This window comes from Motacilla alba, chromosome 6 (genome assembly GCF_015832195.1).
Source record: "Motacilla alba alba isolate MOTALB_02 chromosome 6, Motacilla_alba_V1.0_pri, whole genome shotgun sequence".
NCBI lineage: Eukaryota > Metazoa > Chordata > Aves > Passeriformes > Motacillidae > Motacilla > Motacilla alba.
This window is the reverse complement of record NC_052021.1, coordinates 17,866,938-17,883,915: the sequence shown is the minus strand read 5'-3', so window position 1 is coordinate 17,883,915 and position 16,978 is coordinate 17,866,938. Positions and strand designations below refer to the sequence as shown.

The following is a 16,978-nucleotide window of genomic DNA, read 5'->3' as shown; positions in this document are numbered from 1 at the left end:
TTAGTCACTGAAGAATCTCCTGGTATAAGCTATTCATAAATAATGGTAAAAGGCTTGATCATTGCTGTTCTAGCTGTGGTAAAAATCAGTATTGCATTTAAGCTACCCACTTTCAGGATAAGCCAGGAGGACCAGTTTGCAACAGGCAACACACTACCTTTTGGAAACAATTTACTGCTAGAAAGATCTTCTTTGATGATTGAAGTTCATTACTGTTTCATAAGAGGCCTATGAAGTAGTAAGGAGCTGAACTTCATCTATTGGTGCACTTTGGATGATGCACTACATTTTAATGAGATTAAAGGTTTAATGCAGATAAGAGATCTGTTCAGTGCACCTGGATTCAACACAGGGATTTCAGTGCAATCCAGAGTCATTGGGGAGCTATGTTCATCTTGATCGATAAAAGCTTCTGACTTCTTTTCTGTTCCGTACAAAGACAAAATGATCAGGACACATTTCTTGCTGTTTTCAGCACTGATCCTGTACAGCATACCTGCTGAGGAAATCTTTCAGCCAACTCTAGTGCTGGACATGGCTAAAGTCCTTCTGGACAATTACTGCTATCCTGAAAACCTAGTGGGAATGCAAGAAGCCATTGAACAAGCAATCAAGAGCGGAGAGATCCTGGACATCTCAGATCCAAAAATGCTGGCCAGCGTCCTGACAGCTGGAGTGCAGGGTGCTCTGAATGACCCACGACTGGTGATTTCCTACGAGCCATTACCACATATAGTTCCCAAACAAGAAGCTGAGGGTTCCCCTACCCGTGAGCAGCTCCTGAGTCTTATTGAGCATGTGATCATGTATGACAAGCTGGAAGGCAATGTTGGCTACCTGAGGATTGATTATATCATAGGAGAGGAAGTTGTGCAGAAAGTTGGAGCTTTTCTGGTGGACAAGGTCTGGAAGACACTGATAGATACATCTGCCCTGGTGATAGATCTTCGTCACAGCACTGGGGGACAGATTTCTGGCCTCCCCTTCATCATCTCATACTTACATGAACAAGACAAGAGACTGCATGTTGAGACTGTATACAATCGTCCCTCCAACACCACCACAGAGATATGGACACTGCCAAAGGTGTTGGGAGAGAGGTACAGCAAAGACAAGGATGTCATTGTTCTGATCAGCCGTCACACCACAGGAGTGGCTGAAGATGTGGCTTACATCCTCAAACACATGAACAGAGCTATCACTGTTGGGGAGAAGACAGCCGGGGGCTCACTGGACATCCAGAAGCTGCGTATTGGTCCTTCCAATTTCTACATGATGGTTCCTGTGTCACGATCTGTGAGCCCCTTGAGTGGGGGTGGACAGAGCTGGGAAGTGAGTGGGGTGATGCCATGTGTGGCTACTGAGGCAGAGCAAGCTTTGCAGAAATCCTTGGATATCCTGGCAGTGCGCAGAGCAGTGCCTGGCACCATTAGCCACCTCAAAAACATATTAAAGGACTATTACAGCTTAGTGGAGAGAGTGCCTGCTTTACTGCGGCACCTTGCCACCTCTGACTTCTCTTCTGTGCAGTCATCCGAGGACTTGGCCACCAAACTCAACACCGAGTTGCAGGCCTTATCTGATGACCCCCGCCTGATGGTCCGAGTCATGATGCCAGGTGAAGCTGCTGATCCCCCAGCTGAGAAGCCAGTTGGAATGGCAGCTGACTTACCCGACAATGAGCAGCTGCTGCATGCCTTGGTGGATACCGTCTTCAAGGTGTCAGTGTTGCCAGGCAATATTGGCTATATGCGCTTTGATGAATTTGCAGATGCCTCTGTGCTTGCAAAGCTGGGGCCTTACATTGTACACAAAGTGTGGGAACCCCTTCAAAATACAGAGAACTTGATCATGGACCTACGTTACAACCTTGGAGGCCCTTCCTCCTCTGCTGTGCCTGTGCTGCTCTCCTATTTTCAAGACCCCGCTGCTGGTCCTGTCCATCTCTTCACAACTTATGACAGACGCACCAACCGTACCCAGGAGCACAACAGCCAGGCAGAATTGCTGGGCCAGTCCTATGGGGCTAAGCGTGGCATCTACCTGCTCACCAGCCACCACACTGCTACAGCTGCTGAGGAGTTTGCTTACCTCATGCAGTCCCTGGGCCGTGCCACACTGATCGGTGAGATAACAGCAGGAAGCCTCTCACACACCCGGACCTTTCCTCTGCTGCAGCCTGGGCCAGGAATAACCCGTGGCCTGACTATCACAGTTCCTGTTATCACCTTCATTGACAACCATGGGGAAAGCTGGATGGGTGGAGGAGTTGTTCCTGATGCCATAGTGTTGGCTGAGGATGCACTGGAGAAGGCTGAAGAAGTGCTAGCCTTCCACAAGAGCATGGGAGTACTTCTGGAGGGTACCGGGCAACTCCTAGAGGCTCACTATGCCATCCCAGAAGTGGCTGCTAAGGCCAGCGCTATGCTCAGCACCAAACGGGCCCAAGGAGGTTATCGGTCAGCTATAGACCCCGAGACTTTGGCTTCCCAGCTCACCAGTGACTTGCAGGAGGCCTCTGGAGACCATCGGCTTCATGTTTTCCACAGCCATGTGGAACCAACACCAGAAGAGCAGCTTCCCAATGTGATTCCCAGCCCTGAAGAGCTGAGCTACATCATTGAGGCACTCTTCAAAATTGAGGTATTGCCAGGGAACCTGGGTTACCTTCGCTTTGATATGATGGCTGAGGCAGAAACAGTGAAGGCCATTGGGCCACAGCTGTTGCAGATGGTATGGAACAAGCTGGTGGACACGGATGCCATGATTATTGACATGAGATACAACACAGGTGGCTACTCCACTGCCATCCCAATACTTTGTTCCTACTTCTTTGACCCTGAACCTCGGAAACACCTCTACACTGTCTTCGATCGTAGTACCTCTCACAGCACAGAGGTGTGGACTCTCCCCCAGCTCACTGGCAAGAGATACGGCTCCCTCAAGGATATCTACATCCTGACAAGCCATATGAGTGGCTCAGCAGCTGAAGCTTTCACTCGCTCTATGAAGGATCTACACCGGGCCACAGTTGTTGGTGAACCCACAGTCGGTGGATCCCTCTCAGTGGGCATTTATCGTGTTGGTAACAGTTCCCTATATGCCTCCATCCCCAGCCAAGTGGTGCTCAGCCCAGTCACTGGAAAAGTATGGAGTGTGTCTGGGGTGGAACCACACATCACCATCCAGGCCAGTGAAGCCATGGCTGTAGCTCAGCACATTGCCAACCTGCGTGCCCAGGTGCCACAGATACTGCAAACTGTGGGCAAGCTTGTGGCAGATAATTATGCCTTTGTGGACATTGGCACTGTCATAGCATCTAACCTCACAAAGAACAAAGACAATTATAAAAGGATCAATACAGAGGAAGAACTTGCCGGGAAGGTGACTGCCACCTTACAAGCTCTTTCTGATGATGAACACCTGAAATTACTCTACATCCCTGAACATGCCAAGGACAGCATCCCAGGGTTCATGCCAAAACAGGTACAGCTCTCTCATATTCAGCTATAGAGATGGCAGCAGGAATGGGAGCAATAAGTCAGATACCTTATCTTTTTTCTAGACCAAACCATAAATCCACCCAGATTTACCTGTACCCAGAGGAGAAGCCAATGCCAGAGTAGGTTTCGTAGGCTGAGCTGTCTCTGACACTTAGGGTAGTAGCTTGTGGAATTAGATGGTGGTTCTGGATGCATAGATTTTGGAAACAACCTTCAGGCTGTGAAGCTCATTTGCCATATGCCACAAGCAAAAATGCAGGGCCTCAGAGTCAGAGGGAAGATATCTCATTGTTTCTGTGATCCCTCCTCTTTCAACGATGCAGTTTTTTCAGCTATAATTAATTCAGAAACGCTCTGGTTTCAAACCCAGGTTTGAAAACCCAGGCTGTCATTTGAGGAAAGTTTAGTTGGACTAGAGTAAATGCATACAACTCACTAAACATGCAGCCATGTGCTCTTTGATGGACTTTTCTATATAAAATTGTAGCAGCTGACATCTATTACACCAGAATAATCAGCAACTCCTTTGGTAGTGGCAGTGGAAAGTTGTTCTAATTGTATCTCATGCTCAGCATCAGACAGTTTCCCAGTGACCTAGAAATATTTTGGAAGAAGTATCTGGGTGGAAGTTAGGTGACTCCAGGGAGAAATTGATTTTTAATAATCTACTTTTGCCCTTGCTGTGTGGTTTGCATAACAGTCTGTGCTTTGTTCTGAGCCTGAGTGTTTATACGCTGGTCTGCCTTGGCAATCTTTCTTGTTCATTGTTGTGCTGGAGGGAGCTCCCAGGAGCACTTGTTAAAATTCCATCTTCAAATTAAATAGAGGGTTAGGATAACCTGATCCCTTTCTTGGATGGAGTTAGATGCTTTCTGGCTACTGCACTAGCATGGCTATCAGAGATGTATTTTCTCCAGGGACTCCTAAAATTACTTTTGAAGAGAATGCATTTGCCTTTGCAATGAACCAGAGTAGACCAAGTGTCAGGTAACTATTAAATGTTTCCTGGGGGAGGAAATCCGTGGACTTCCACACTCTGAAATTTTTGGCATGCATGATTTAAAGTGGCCATGACCTTTGTGGTATTATCACAAATACTAAGGTAAAGGACAAAGTCTAAGCATTGCCAGGGATGGATTTTTTTTTCAAGTTTGTTAACCAAGACATGCTGGCCCCATTCTTGCCTCTAAGATTAAATGGAAATGATTAATTAAAGGAGTTTTCTATTCCAGCACTCTCCCTCCTAACTTGGTTGTGTGAAGAAAATTTCACTCTAAAGATATTTCAATGCTTTTGACTAGAGTCAAAGCAGAGTTCCATGCTCAGTTATTATCAACATACCAGTAGCGACACATCATAATTTCTCCCCATTCTACAGAATTGAAAAATCTTGCAGATTAGTCACTCTGTTCATTGAAAGTTGTTAATGAATACTGTTGGTGGTTTTTACTTGTTCATATCTTACTTTATTCAGACCTTAAACATCAAGAACATAACATAGAGGACAAGTATCTTATTTGTCACATGACATCAAATTCTGATCCTGAAAGAGCTAGTGAAGAAATGCCATTATGTTATTCAATGCCTCTGCTTTACCATAGTTCTTTGTCAAGCAAAATGATTGGAAGAGGTCAGGGACACATCCATAAGAAGGAAATCACATCAGTGTGGATGAAAATTAGGGCAAATGTGAGATTTCTCCAAGGTGAAATAATGTATAAAGAGCAGAGAATCACATCTCTTTTGAGAATAAAACGGTTTCCAGAGACAGAAGCATTCCCTCATACTGCTGGAGGAAATTGGGAGTCAGACAAGAGAGCATTAAGATGTTAACGAAGACACTGAAGTCATTAAAGGATTTTCCTTGAGATGGAAGTAAAAGAAAATTCACCTATTCCACAGAGCCCTGGGCAGCAAGAGTACCTTCATCTCCTGTTTTGTTTTTGCAGCCATAAGAAGGATGCTTTCTGTGGAACATTTCAGTGTACCCCAGAGAACAAATATCTTTAGAGTACAGTGATGCATATATGATGGCACTAGCTGCATTTGTAAATTTAAAAAAAAATTAAATTCAGCAGCCATGACATAGTGGCTCTCTTAATCTATATCACATTATTCCTTAAAAAACCTAAGAGCTAGTTTTTCTCTTGTGCTACCTATCTTCCAAGCCACCCTCTCCCTTGACGATAGAATTTTACTGTTAATGACCTTGATGGTGAAGCAGATCCAACACAATTAACACAGTGATGATGAATAACTGCAGGAAGGATGGGATGGGACATAGGAGACAGACAAGTGAAATGCACGCAGACCTTTGCATCTGCTGCACTAGAATAGCTGCTGAAGCATAGTACAGAGGAGTGAATATGTCTCCTCTGAGCAGCAGCAAGGTCACTGCTAGTCAGAGCTGTCAGCCGCATAAATGCCACTTTGCAAAGTCGGGCTTCCTTGAGGCAAATTTTGTCTATATTTTTTGTGATCCAGAAAATAACATTTTGCTTATAAGGCAGAGCTCTGTAAACTTGCTGACCTGCAGTTTAATAATCCTTACTTATTATTCTGTCTCTCTCTCCCTCTATAGTCAAACCTTCCTCTACAAACTGAAACATTTGTGTTTGTGACTGTCTACCTAAGGAAGAACTGTTGCCTGATTTTGGCATAAGTGTTATATCCATGTTAAGTGATGAGGAGTCTCCCTGAGTAATTATTTCATCCCCTTCTTAATGACCAAATACTTTTAGTGCAGTCTTAATTACGAAATACTTTTAGTCAGTCACCTAAGAGAAGTTTTGTAATGACAGTTTACATAAGCAGCTGAAAATGATGAGCAGAATAAAAGGCAAAAATTAATCTTTTGTAAAGAGAGGTTTTTCTTGCATTTCAAGTCCTTCTGTTTCCAGATGAATATGTATATATAGGACAGTATTGTAGTTGCTGAAGGAGGCAATAGTTAGAGATGTTTCACCAGAAAGAAGTACAGTTTGTTCATATCCCTTCATTAATGAGTGAAATCAAAATAGTCAGCCTCCAAGCATCAAGATCAATAATCAAATTCCTACATCTATTGCTAACAAGTGGAAAAACAATTGTTGTAGGTCCATATGATGTTGATTTATATCAACATAACCACTGACAGTAAAGTCAGTGGTACTATGCAAGTTTATGCAAGAGAAAAATGCCTCCTGTTTAACTCTCATTGGCTCTTCGCCTTTTGCAATCTTTGCTTGCCTGTTTCTGGGGTGGTAGCTGTTCACTGCACAATTCTGGGAGAAAGGTAGTTTGTTTAGTGGGAGTCCTGTAGAAATGTAAATGGGTTCTTCAGAGTTCATAACTTGAGCACAAGTCGATAGGGTCAATCTGTTGCAGTAAATACTCATTATCATCAACCTGGAATGGATAAGGAAGAATATAATCAAGAAGACATGGAATCTTCTACTACATTTAGCTGTAAAGAAAACTCATCTAGAGTATAATATGCTCAGTTTTGGGCAATGGCTTCCTGGAAAGATGTGGCTCAAGTACAGAGACAGCAGAAAAGAGGGATAGGAGTAAAGAGAATACTGAATAAAAGTAGCCTTCAAAAAGTTTAAAATATTTGAGTTGTTTATTCCAGAGAGAAGAAAACTGAGAGGAGACATGAAAACAATCTTTAGATACGTAAGAGACTGTTTCAAATATGAAAAGAATAATCTCTTCCCTTGTCCATAGTAAATAGGCCAAGAAGTAATGCACTTAAACAGTACACAGTAGTGAACTTAGACTGTTTACACTAGAACTTAAAAACATCTTTCTAATAGTAAGGCTGGTGACGTACTAGGGTGGATTGCCTGGAAATCACCCAGTAAAATGTGTGTTGTTAAGAGCAAGTGAGAATGAGCTGTCAGGGCTAGAGCTGTTCCTGCTCAGTGCTCGAGATGGGGGCCTGATGAACAGTTCCATTCTAGCCTCTGAGGGTACACAAGGAACCCAATGCTCTGAGAAAAGTGCAAGCCTGCCCCTCAGCCCTCAAGATGTCAAGGTTCTTAAACTAATCTCGGGGTTTGCAATGGTATTGCAAGGGTGTTTGCTGATAATATTTTAGCAGCCAGCAGTTGACAGCACTTAATGCATCCTTAATGGAAATAAGAGTTATCTTACAATGGTCAGCACAAAAATAGATATGGAAAAACAGGTTCCATCTAAATAGACAAAACAAGGGAGAGATGAAAAGAGAGAAAAGAGGGAAGAGAAGCACATTTAGAAAAGTGGTTTGCCCATGGCTGGGGTTCGTGTCAAACTCCATGCACAAGTCCCAGGGCAGCATTCTAAGGTCATCATGTGCTTTACTTACACCATTCACCTGTGAAAGGAGTCTGCAGAATAGGACTGCAGACTCTTATATAGTTAATGAAAAAACATTTTTCCTTGGCTTAAAGTGGAGTTAGCTTGGAGGTCCTTCAGTGTAGCCACATTGCTTATAGTGTACCCCTGAGGGTTTATATTTAACAACAAGTCATTTGTATGTAAACACTATCTGACTGAGCACCAGATCTTGCTTTCAGCTGCATCCTGTCCCAGCTTGTCCTTGGCCAGCAAACAGAGCCCTGCCTTCCAAAGGAGAGCATGTGGTTCCTTCCTGAAGCTTGACTTACCTCCTTAGGTACCCGCAGCACGTGGCCCACATGCCAGTGTCATGAACCTGCAGTTTTGTGGGGCAGTAACTCTCTGATATCAGTCACTGGCTCCTCATCTCTTCTGCTGAAAGGGTCAGACACTTTCCCTGGCACCCCAAAATTACATTCTGAGTGCTTTTCATCCGATTTCCAGTGTTAGAATAGATACATTTTCATACCTTTTCTTGCAGCCATGAAGAGCTTTCATTTAGATCCTTGCACATTTATTTCACCCCAGGAGGCCTAGGGTGAGCAACCTTCCTACCTTGAAATTTATAATGAATTTTCAAAAGTTATCAAAACTGAAGTCCTCATGGAACAAAACTGTGATGCATCACAGTAAAAGAACAAGTCCAGAAAAAATTTATCAGGCAGTTATTACTCTTAACATGTTTATGGGCATGCATTTAGCAGTTATCACTGGAGACAGAGATAAGACATCTGTGTGTTCAGTTAAAATATCATTAGTAAGTGGCTGAGATTAACAGAGCAGTTTTATCTGTAGGTGTTACTAATGAGTGATGTTTTTATTTTCTTCCTGGGGGTGGGGGGGGACCAGTATCTCTGAAGTAGACATAAGTTCTATCAGAACAATCAATGCATGCTGGATATATTTTTCAAAACTGTGATTAGTTAATCAAAGTACAGTGGGCAGATCAAGTATCATTGCGGTCACTGAGAAGTGGATTGGAAATGACAAACTCAGCAGTGCTGGACTGATGTGCTTGCAGTCCAGATACAATGGTTATTTTCACAAGGTATAGTGATAAAGAAGAGTACAGAAAAGAGTTTGCTCTTATCATCAGGTCAGCAGCTACTGGCCAACAGGGCTTTTAAACTAGTGATTGAAATTTTGATAATTTTGACATACGTCAGGGACTGAATGATGAAGTGTCATATGGTAGGGAATTTTCCCCTAGGTAACCTCAAGCTGTGTCAAACACAGCTGCATTCACACACCTTGGAAAAAAACTCTTTCTGCTGTGGCAGTCCTGCTTTTGGCAGGAGCCCAGCTCCAGGCCAGAGCACTATATAGAGGTCAGGAGATCACTTGACTTCTCTGCAGTTGCAGAAAGCCAAAGGCCTGCCCAATTCTGTGGCATGTTGTAGACTGGGAGAGCACCTCTAGCACATGGCTCACTGCTGATTCCTTGTTCTTTTGAGTGTAAAAGCATGGATTTTCTGGGGATGAGTATGGCAGAGGGCAACTGATTAAAAAGAAGGTATAACACCATTTTCACAGCAACCCTGAGGACAAAAGACCAAACGGCTGAAGGTCATAAAAGCCATATGTATCCTAAATTCTTATCTCAAGCTGAAGGAGACTATTCCATTTTTAGATACTGCATACAAAATAGAAGTTTAGCAATGGGATCTGGCTATGTCTCAATGTATACAGGGGTTACTAGGAGAGCTTTATTATTTGGCTACACGTTGCTACTAAAAAATGTCTGCTGTTTAATAACATAAGCTAAGCAAAATTAAATAAATCGCAACCTAACACGTGAGGCTCCAGGCACATGGCCACCACATAAGAGATTTAACATGTCTACTCCATGAGTATCCCTGCACATGCCCAACACATCAGGTTCCTCACTCTCACAGGGACTGGGTCATTAAGAGGGGCTGGGGCCACTCGCACCTGCAGCCAGCAGCTGTTTGTCTGGTGAGGCCAATCAAGAGATTATGAAAGTCTCAGGTGCTGTGTTTAGAAACAGCTCCTAAAGGCAACATGTGGGCTTGGGTGGCAGGCCTGGGATCTGTGCTGCAGGCTGGGATTGGTCTTGTAGCCTCTTTGCTTCAAGGAAATTCTTGTATTTTTGAAAAATAAACTGAGCTCTGGGATATAGGAGCCTGATCTGGATTCTGGGTGTAATTGATGCACCTTGTACTGTGCAAAAATTCATCAGGCAATGCTAACCTATGTTTAGCGTGCAAAAATATTGTAAAATTTATTATGTTTTTTCAAACTTGGTCACATTCCTCACACATATCCCACCTGGATTAAACATTACCCACATAATTTTGTGTCAAGATAGTGCCAGCAAATGATTTGTTTTGTTTCTCCATACTCTTTCAGATCCCTCCGCCAGAAGTATTTGAAGATTTGATTAAATTTTCATTCCACACAAATGTATTTGAAAACAACATCGGCTATCTGAGATTTGATATGTTTGGAGACAGTGAACTTCTAACCCAGGTGTCTGACCTAATGATAGAGCATGTTTGGAAGAAGATTGTTCACACAGATGCATTAATCATAGACATGAGGTAAACCTTTGAATGGCAAATAACCAAAGCTCTTTCAAAGCAGCATTTTATTTGTAACAGTGAATTAGCTCTACATGGCTTGCTGTCCTGTTTACAGGCTAACATTGCTAGGATTAAATGAGAAAAGGAAAACAGCCAAGGAAAATAATAACAGTCTGGAAGTATATCTGAAGATAAATTGTATTATCACTTGAGATGTTTAGAACTAAATAGGCAAATTTAGGGAATAGTTTGCAGAATGCAAATCTGGACCTTACATGTGTTTTATTTGTATACTCTAACTCTCTATGTGCCACATATATATATATAAATAAATCTTTTACTTCATGTAGTGGCCAAGTGATTCAACAGTCAAAAAGACAGACCATGTTTAAGGCTGTGGCCTTTAATTTAATTTGCCATATCTGCAGTGCTAAATAATCTGGGCAATCAGTTCTGTCCAGAATGGGCCCTGTGCACAGTGAAACTTAGAGGTCCTGTAGCACTCCTGGGCCCTGCTGCACCAAGCTGCAGCATCGCACACTTTCTCTCTGCTTAGAATTCTGCTGGACACTCCAGTGTGTCAGCAGTGCTCCAAACCCATGAGCCATAAGATGTCATCCATTTGTCACCAGCTATCAAAGCAGATTAATATAAAAATGTACATTTCCTACACAATATTTAGGGAAGTCATTCCCTTGTTGTGGTCCAGAACTAATGTGTGTGAGCCCAGAACATTACAAATATAAACCAAAGACAAGAAGGACTTTGTAAGAACTTGGTTTTAATGTTAGAACCACTTGCATCAGTTGTTATCACAGGGCTCTTAATATTTGGTAATCTTCTTGTGGGATTTTCAGCATAGGGCAGAAAAGTTGAGCACAGTGATGAGAGCAGAGATAGAGATCTCACTGTGTGAGCACAGAAGAGGCAAGGCAGCGACCAGCATAACACACCCATGACTGAATTTGAATTCAGCAAAAGCACCACCATCTTCCACTAGACTTGAGATAGCATTGGGACTTTCCTCTTTCTTGCCCCAGTTTTCTCCCAAACTAAAAATTTCAGGGCTGAGGGCACTAAAATAGCAAAGATGAAATCACATCTCAGGTACTAAATGGTATCATTATAGCTCTTTTCATATGTTGTTTGGTTTTGGTTATTTTTTTTTTTATTTAATATATTTTCAGTCCTTTGAGGGCACATAAAAGACCCAGTCTCTGAAGGTATACAAAAGAGAGACCCAAACAAACCTTCTGAAATTCTTCCGTTAGCCAATCTTTTAAGACTGATGATTTAAATTTTGCATAGGATTAACTATAAAGAATAATGTTTCTCATTTTACAAGTGTTCCTCCCTGAAACAGCTGGGTCACTCATGAACTTCATATTTGGATAATTTCAATTTTGCATGGGATTAACCATAATGCATAATGTCTCTCACCTTAATAGTCCCCCTTCATAGAACAGCTGTGCCACTCATGAACTTCATATTTTTAACTCTCACAGCATTGATAGGAGACACTGATAAACTAAAAGGTCTCCCTAAGGTCACATAAGACATCTGTAAGAAGGAGTACTAGCCTCCAAGAGTTAAGGTAAAAACTCTGGCACCTGCTCAGTCATTATCACAGGCTAAAGATACTGCAGTTTCACTGTCTGCAAGAGAGTCCTGGGAAGAGGGGAAGAGCATTCCAGCATCGCCCTGCCTGCCACCACCTGCAGCCCTGGTGGCACCTGTGGGAGCTGGGGCTGTGCTGGGTACAGTGGCAGCAGCCTCACCTCCCGGCAGCACAGCACCACACGCTGGAGATGGTTACTTCACTTCTAGCCAGTCACACTGTCTATCACACAGCTCCCAAATGCTGAAGAATAACGATTTCACTCTTCAGAACAGAGGCCCCCTAGATTGTCGGATCCTTTTGTGGAGGTGAAAATTCTTAGCCATAGATTGAACTGAATGAACTCATTTTCCAGCAGGTTTTTGCTTGAATGCCTGTGCTGGGTACTCCTAAAATCACCTACAGGAAAGTAGTGAATCCACACTATCAGTAAGTGAAGTACAAACATTTCTAGAGCTGTATCTGCTCTAGTATTAGTGAAAAGTGACACACAAAAATATTTTGGTAGATAATTGTGTGTATTCATAGCATAGTTCTCCAATGACAGGCTCTTCAGTAAAATTAATCTTCAGAGACTGCTGCACAATTAAACTGCAGCCAGTTTTCAATTAGGAGTGTGCTAAATGAAGCATCTAACACAATCTTTAGGCACAAGAAAATGGCCTCATTAAAACCACTAAGTTTTCTCATTTTGTGTAGCAAAAATAAGAACACAACAGTTCTACAAACATATCTTGCTTTAATTGGAACCTACTTTTATGTATTAGGGTTTAGGTATTCACTCCTATGTCAGGAACAGAATGGGTTACTCAGAGGAGAATAACAAGAATCTGATGTTTCTCAGGAGATCCAGAATCTTTGCTTACTTTCTGATTTTTTCTGGGTAACATCAAGAAAAAAATAGACTTTTAAGTTTTGTGTTTGCTTTGGAATTTAGTTGTGGGCAATAACAGTCTGACACTCTTAGACAGGATTTTGCTTATCTGATAGACATGCAAATGCTGATAGGGGAGAATGACAATAAATATATCAAAATGTAGCCATAAGCCTTTTCAGGACTGGTATTAAGGAACAATACTTGGAAGAGAGATTTACTGCCTGACACAAATTTTCACTTGTTTCCTTAATATTTTTAATTTTTGAAAAGGTACAATATTGGAGGCTCCACTACACCCATAGCAATTCTATGCTCATATTTCTTTGATGAAGGACACCCAGTTCTCTTGGACAAGGTTTATGACAGACCTAGTGACTCAATAAAGGAGATATGGACCCAGCCACAGCTCAAAGGTAAATAACAATTTCTTTTCAGTATAGCATTTCATTTTAGATGTCTCTCCTTGTCATTTTAAAGTGAGCCATTAAATCCTGTAACTTACTTGGTGGAAGAACCTGCCATGATCAGCTCAAGCTGTGTAGAGAATGTAGAAACAAAAATGTGCATTTCAGCCATGTCACTCAATGTCATCTAGAAATAAGCAGTTTATCACTCCTTGAAATGGGGTATGTTGGGCACAGAGGTCCCCATAAGTTCAGCCAAATACTGTGTAGAGCAGCTGTAACTTGTTGCTTTTAAAAGTTGTCAAAATTAAAAATTAATCCAGTGTTGCCTGGACCTCTAGTGAGGTCTCTTCCAACACTCACATACAGTTTTAGTCCTTGTTCCCTACTACCTACATGTGTCATCCTCTACATCAGTAGATGAAAACACCATAATACCCCAGTTTGTCCAGACAAGAGAAAGGAAAACACTAAATTTTGTACATCTGGGTGAGTTTGAAGCATTTGGCAATGAGTCACACACACCCCACACACACCCTGCCCCAGTTTGTGGAAGCTGAAAGGATGCTGCAATATGCAGAAACAGAGCTCTTCAGTGTTCATAGGCTGCAGTTAGAGCGCTAAGAAACCTTAAACATGGGGTTTAATTATTTTCCACTCTTAAGCTAAGACAGCAGCAAAAAAGTTAATGGTGTCTGCAGTTGCTGGCCTGGATCATGCTGAAATGGTTAAATTTTGTCCCAGTCTGCAGGGTCTATCTATTTTCCCAGGCAGAGGTGGGTTGTGCTCAGGGACATGATTTCTATGGACACACACTCCAGTTCCCATCAAAGAGAACAGGCAGACTCATATTAACTTCAAAGGACCTGGATCTGGTCCTGTATTATATGTATCTACTGTGAAAAGAGTATTTTAATGGTTATTATGTTTATAGTGAAATGAGAAGACAAAAGATGGTGTGAAAATTAATTACCATGCTATTGGGCCCCTCTCTTAGAATTTAGCATGAGAATTAGATGTCATACTATTACTTACTCATAAATTGACATTTTTAGAGCAGTTTACTTTTCAAGCTATCAAGTCCTAGTTATTACCCACTGGTCACTTTTTCAAAGAAACTAAACTATCAAAAAGTATCTAGCATGTTCAGATATATTGAAAATAAAGTTCAAAGCCCTTCCTATTCCTGTCAGCTGTTTTATGTAAGAAAATGAGATACTTGGCTCAGATCCTAATAATAAAGGGGTATTTGTTGAAGGGTTTGGGACAAAGGCCATGTATAGCATCCATTTACAAACTATAAAAAAGCTGTGGGAAACTACTATAATTGTAATTTCATAAAATAATGCCTGCACAGTTGCAGGCCAAGCTGTATGACAGTCATGTTCCTAGAACAGGGATGAGGGTGAAACTGAAGATGCTTCTGGATGAGTTTTGACTACTCCTGCTGCAATAGTGAAAAATGTAATTTTTCTCACCTGTCTATTCTGCTACTCTGATGAGATCTGGAGCTCCCGTAAAAGTCAAAGCCACACAAGAGCTAACAGTAATCATCATGAGCTGGCTTCTCTCCTTATGGAGCTCATAAGCAGAAGCTGATGGCACAAGAGCACCACACAGGGGGACAACCTTTTTTTACAGCATATAGTTTGGGCTAGTGTTGAAAGTACTTTAATACTATCATAGGCAAAAGTAAATTCCCAAACTTCTTGGGTTGTTAATAGCAGGTGGGGAGCAAACCCTCTATCTTGGCTTCTCTTTGATCTACTATACAAATAATTCTCTGAAAATGGATTCATTTCTGATGGGTTTTTTTCCTACCCTACAGGGGAGAGGTACGGCTCTCAGAAGGGGCTGGTAATCCTTACCAGTGCTGTGACAGCTGGGGCTGCCGAAGAGTTTGTATACATAATGAAGAGACTGAGCAGAGCTCTCATCATTGGGGAGCAGACCAGTGGTGGCTGCCATTCCCCACAGACGTATCAGGTAGATGAAACCAACTTCTACATTGTCATCCCCACCTCCAGATCAGTCATCTCTGCAGACAGCACCTCTTGGGAAGGGAAAGGAGTCCCTCCTCACATAGAAGCATCAGCTGAAACAGCACTCATCAAAGCAAAGGAGATGCTCAGTGCTCACCTACACAGCTCTAGATAGCCCTGTGGAGGAACACATCCCTAGCTCTTATGAAAAGAAAGCTAGCTACCCAAATGTAAACCCTAGAAAGAAGTGGGAGCTTTGTTTCAGTCTCTCTTCATTTCAGTCAGTGATCGAGTCCCTGTACATAGCTCAAAGTGACTCCTTTCCAACATGCTGGCATTTTTCCCCATTCTGTGGAACCCAGGTCTTTCTGTGCGTGGTTGAAATACTTGAATAATTCACTGGGGTTTCTGAATTCTTCTCCTGTAATCAAACATAAATGTTCAGTAAGTGTTTTGAAGTGTAGCTACCAATCACAGCTCTCCTTTCGTCCCATAGAAAATCCCAGTTGTCACTATTGAAAGCATGTTAACAACTTTAAAGACAGAAAAGGCTCTTCTCCTTTGGAAACATTCCTATTTATACATCTTTAAAAATTAGCAGTAGTTGGAAGAGTCTGTTTTCCAAACTGCAAGAGCCAAATTAAGTCTCTTCTCCATTTCATCATTTAGATGTAGCAAACATAACATTCCCAGTCTGTCAGGGTGTCCAAGACTCCTGGTATTTGAAAGGAACATGCCTGCTCCTCTCAGTGTCTGTCAGAGGGGAGGATGAGCAGGACAAAGGCAGTACATTGACTCTTCTACCCTGTGCCCAGGTCAACTGACTCAAGGAAAAGAACCATACCTTTTTTACTTAAGGCTAAAATTAATTTGCTCTGTCCTGCTACAAATACAGAAAAAAAAAAAAAAAAAAAAGCTGAAAAATATCTTTTGCACCCTGCTATCAAGCTACATATGAAGTGATAGTGGATTTCAGGATAACTCACAGAGATATTGACAGGAGCTTAATGCACAGCATTCCTTGTCTTTCCTACAATTCTTAGTTAAACATATATCTTCGTAATTATTTACAAATATGTGTAACTTTAATTTAGATCTCAGGTTTTCTCATCTCTACAAAATGCCAGCTGTAAGATAATTAAATCAGGGAAATAGTCCCCCAAAATTCAGTTAGAGTCTACAGTAGTTACACATTGGTGTTCATTTGCTCATTTTTAAGTTCCTGCCATTTTTTTTTAATAAATTGTGTTAAACACTTGACTTCCAGTTTTTACAGGAAGAAAATTTTAAGAACTAAAGAGATTTTCCATCCTTTTTATTTTTTGTCTTATCAACTACATTCAGTGTGATTGCTAACCTGAACTCTTCTGAGACATTTTCATGTTCTGATTTTTATGAACTAGCTTGTTGTTAAACTTCTCAGTGTTGTGGAAAATATTTTAATTAACTAAATCCCATACAGAATTTCATGTAAAGTGATATATGTATGAAGAATATTAAATACTCTTAATGTGTAAAAAAATGGAGTAGTCAATGAATGAGTAAACAACGCTAATGTATTTCTTCTAATGTGTTTTAAACCTCTTTAATGTCTCAATGATCCAGATAAACTGCTTTGCTTTCCTAAAAACAATCAGTTGTGCTGTCATGTACAAACAATATTAATTGTTAAGCCAAATATTTAGAAAC

The 16,978-nt window shown here is 41.5% G+C and overlaps 1 protein-coding gene across 1 annotated transcript; it reads left to right on the top strand.

The window, feature by feature from the left end:
- The first annotated feature begins 337 nt into the window (after positions 1–337).
- Positions 338–16,922, top strand: RBP3 (retinol binding protein 3). Its single transcript, XM_038141122.1, has 4 exons — positions 338–3,486; positions 10,236–10,426; positions 13,174–13,316; positions 15,136–16,922. The coding sequence occupies exons 1-4, from the start codon at positions 445–447 to the stop codon at positions 15,462–15,464; spliced, it is 3,705 nt and encodes a 1,234-aa protein (XP_037997050.1). The 5' UTR covers positions 338–444; the 3' UTR covers positions 15,465–16,922.
- Positions 16,923–16,978: the final 56 nt, after the last annotated feature.

What these genes read in the sequence shown, in the direction of transcription:
- RBP3 (XM_038141122.1), top strand. Translation starts at nt 445, where the DNA reads ATGATCAGGACACATTTCTTGCTGTTTTCAGCACTGATCCTGTACAGC. An exon ending in CAGGGTTCATGCCAAAACAG is followed by an intron (nt 3,487 to 10,235) that starts GTACAGCTCTCT and finishes ATACTCTTTCAG; the next exon opens with ATCCCTCCGCCAGAAGTATT. An exon ending in GACCCAGCCACAGCTCAAAG is followed by an intron (nt 13,317 to 15,135) that starts GTAAATAACAAT and finishes CCTACCCTACAG; the next exon opens with GGGAGAGGTACGGCTCTCAG.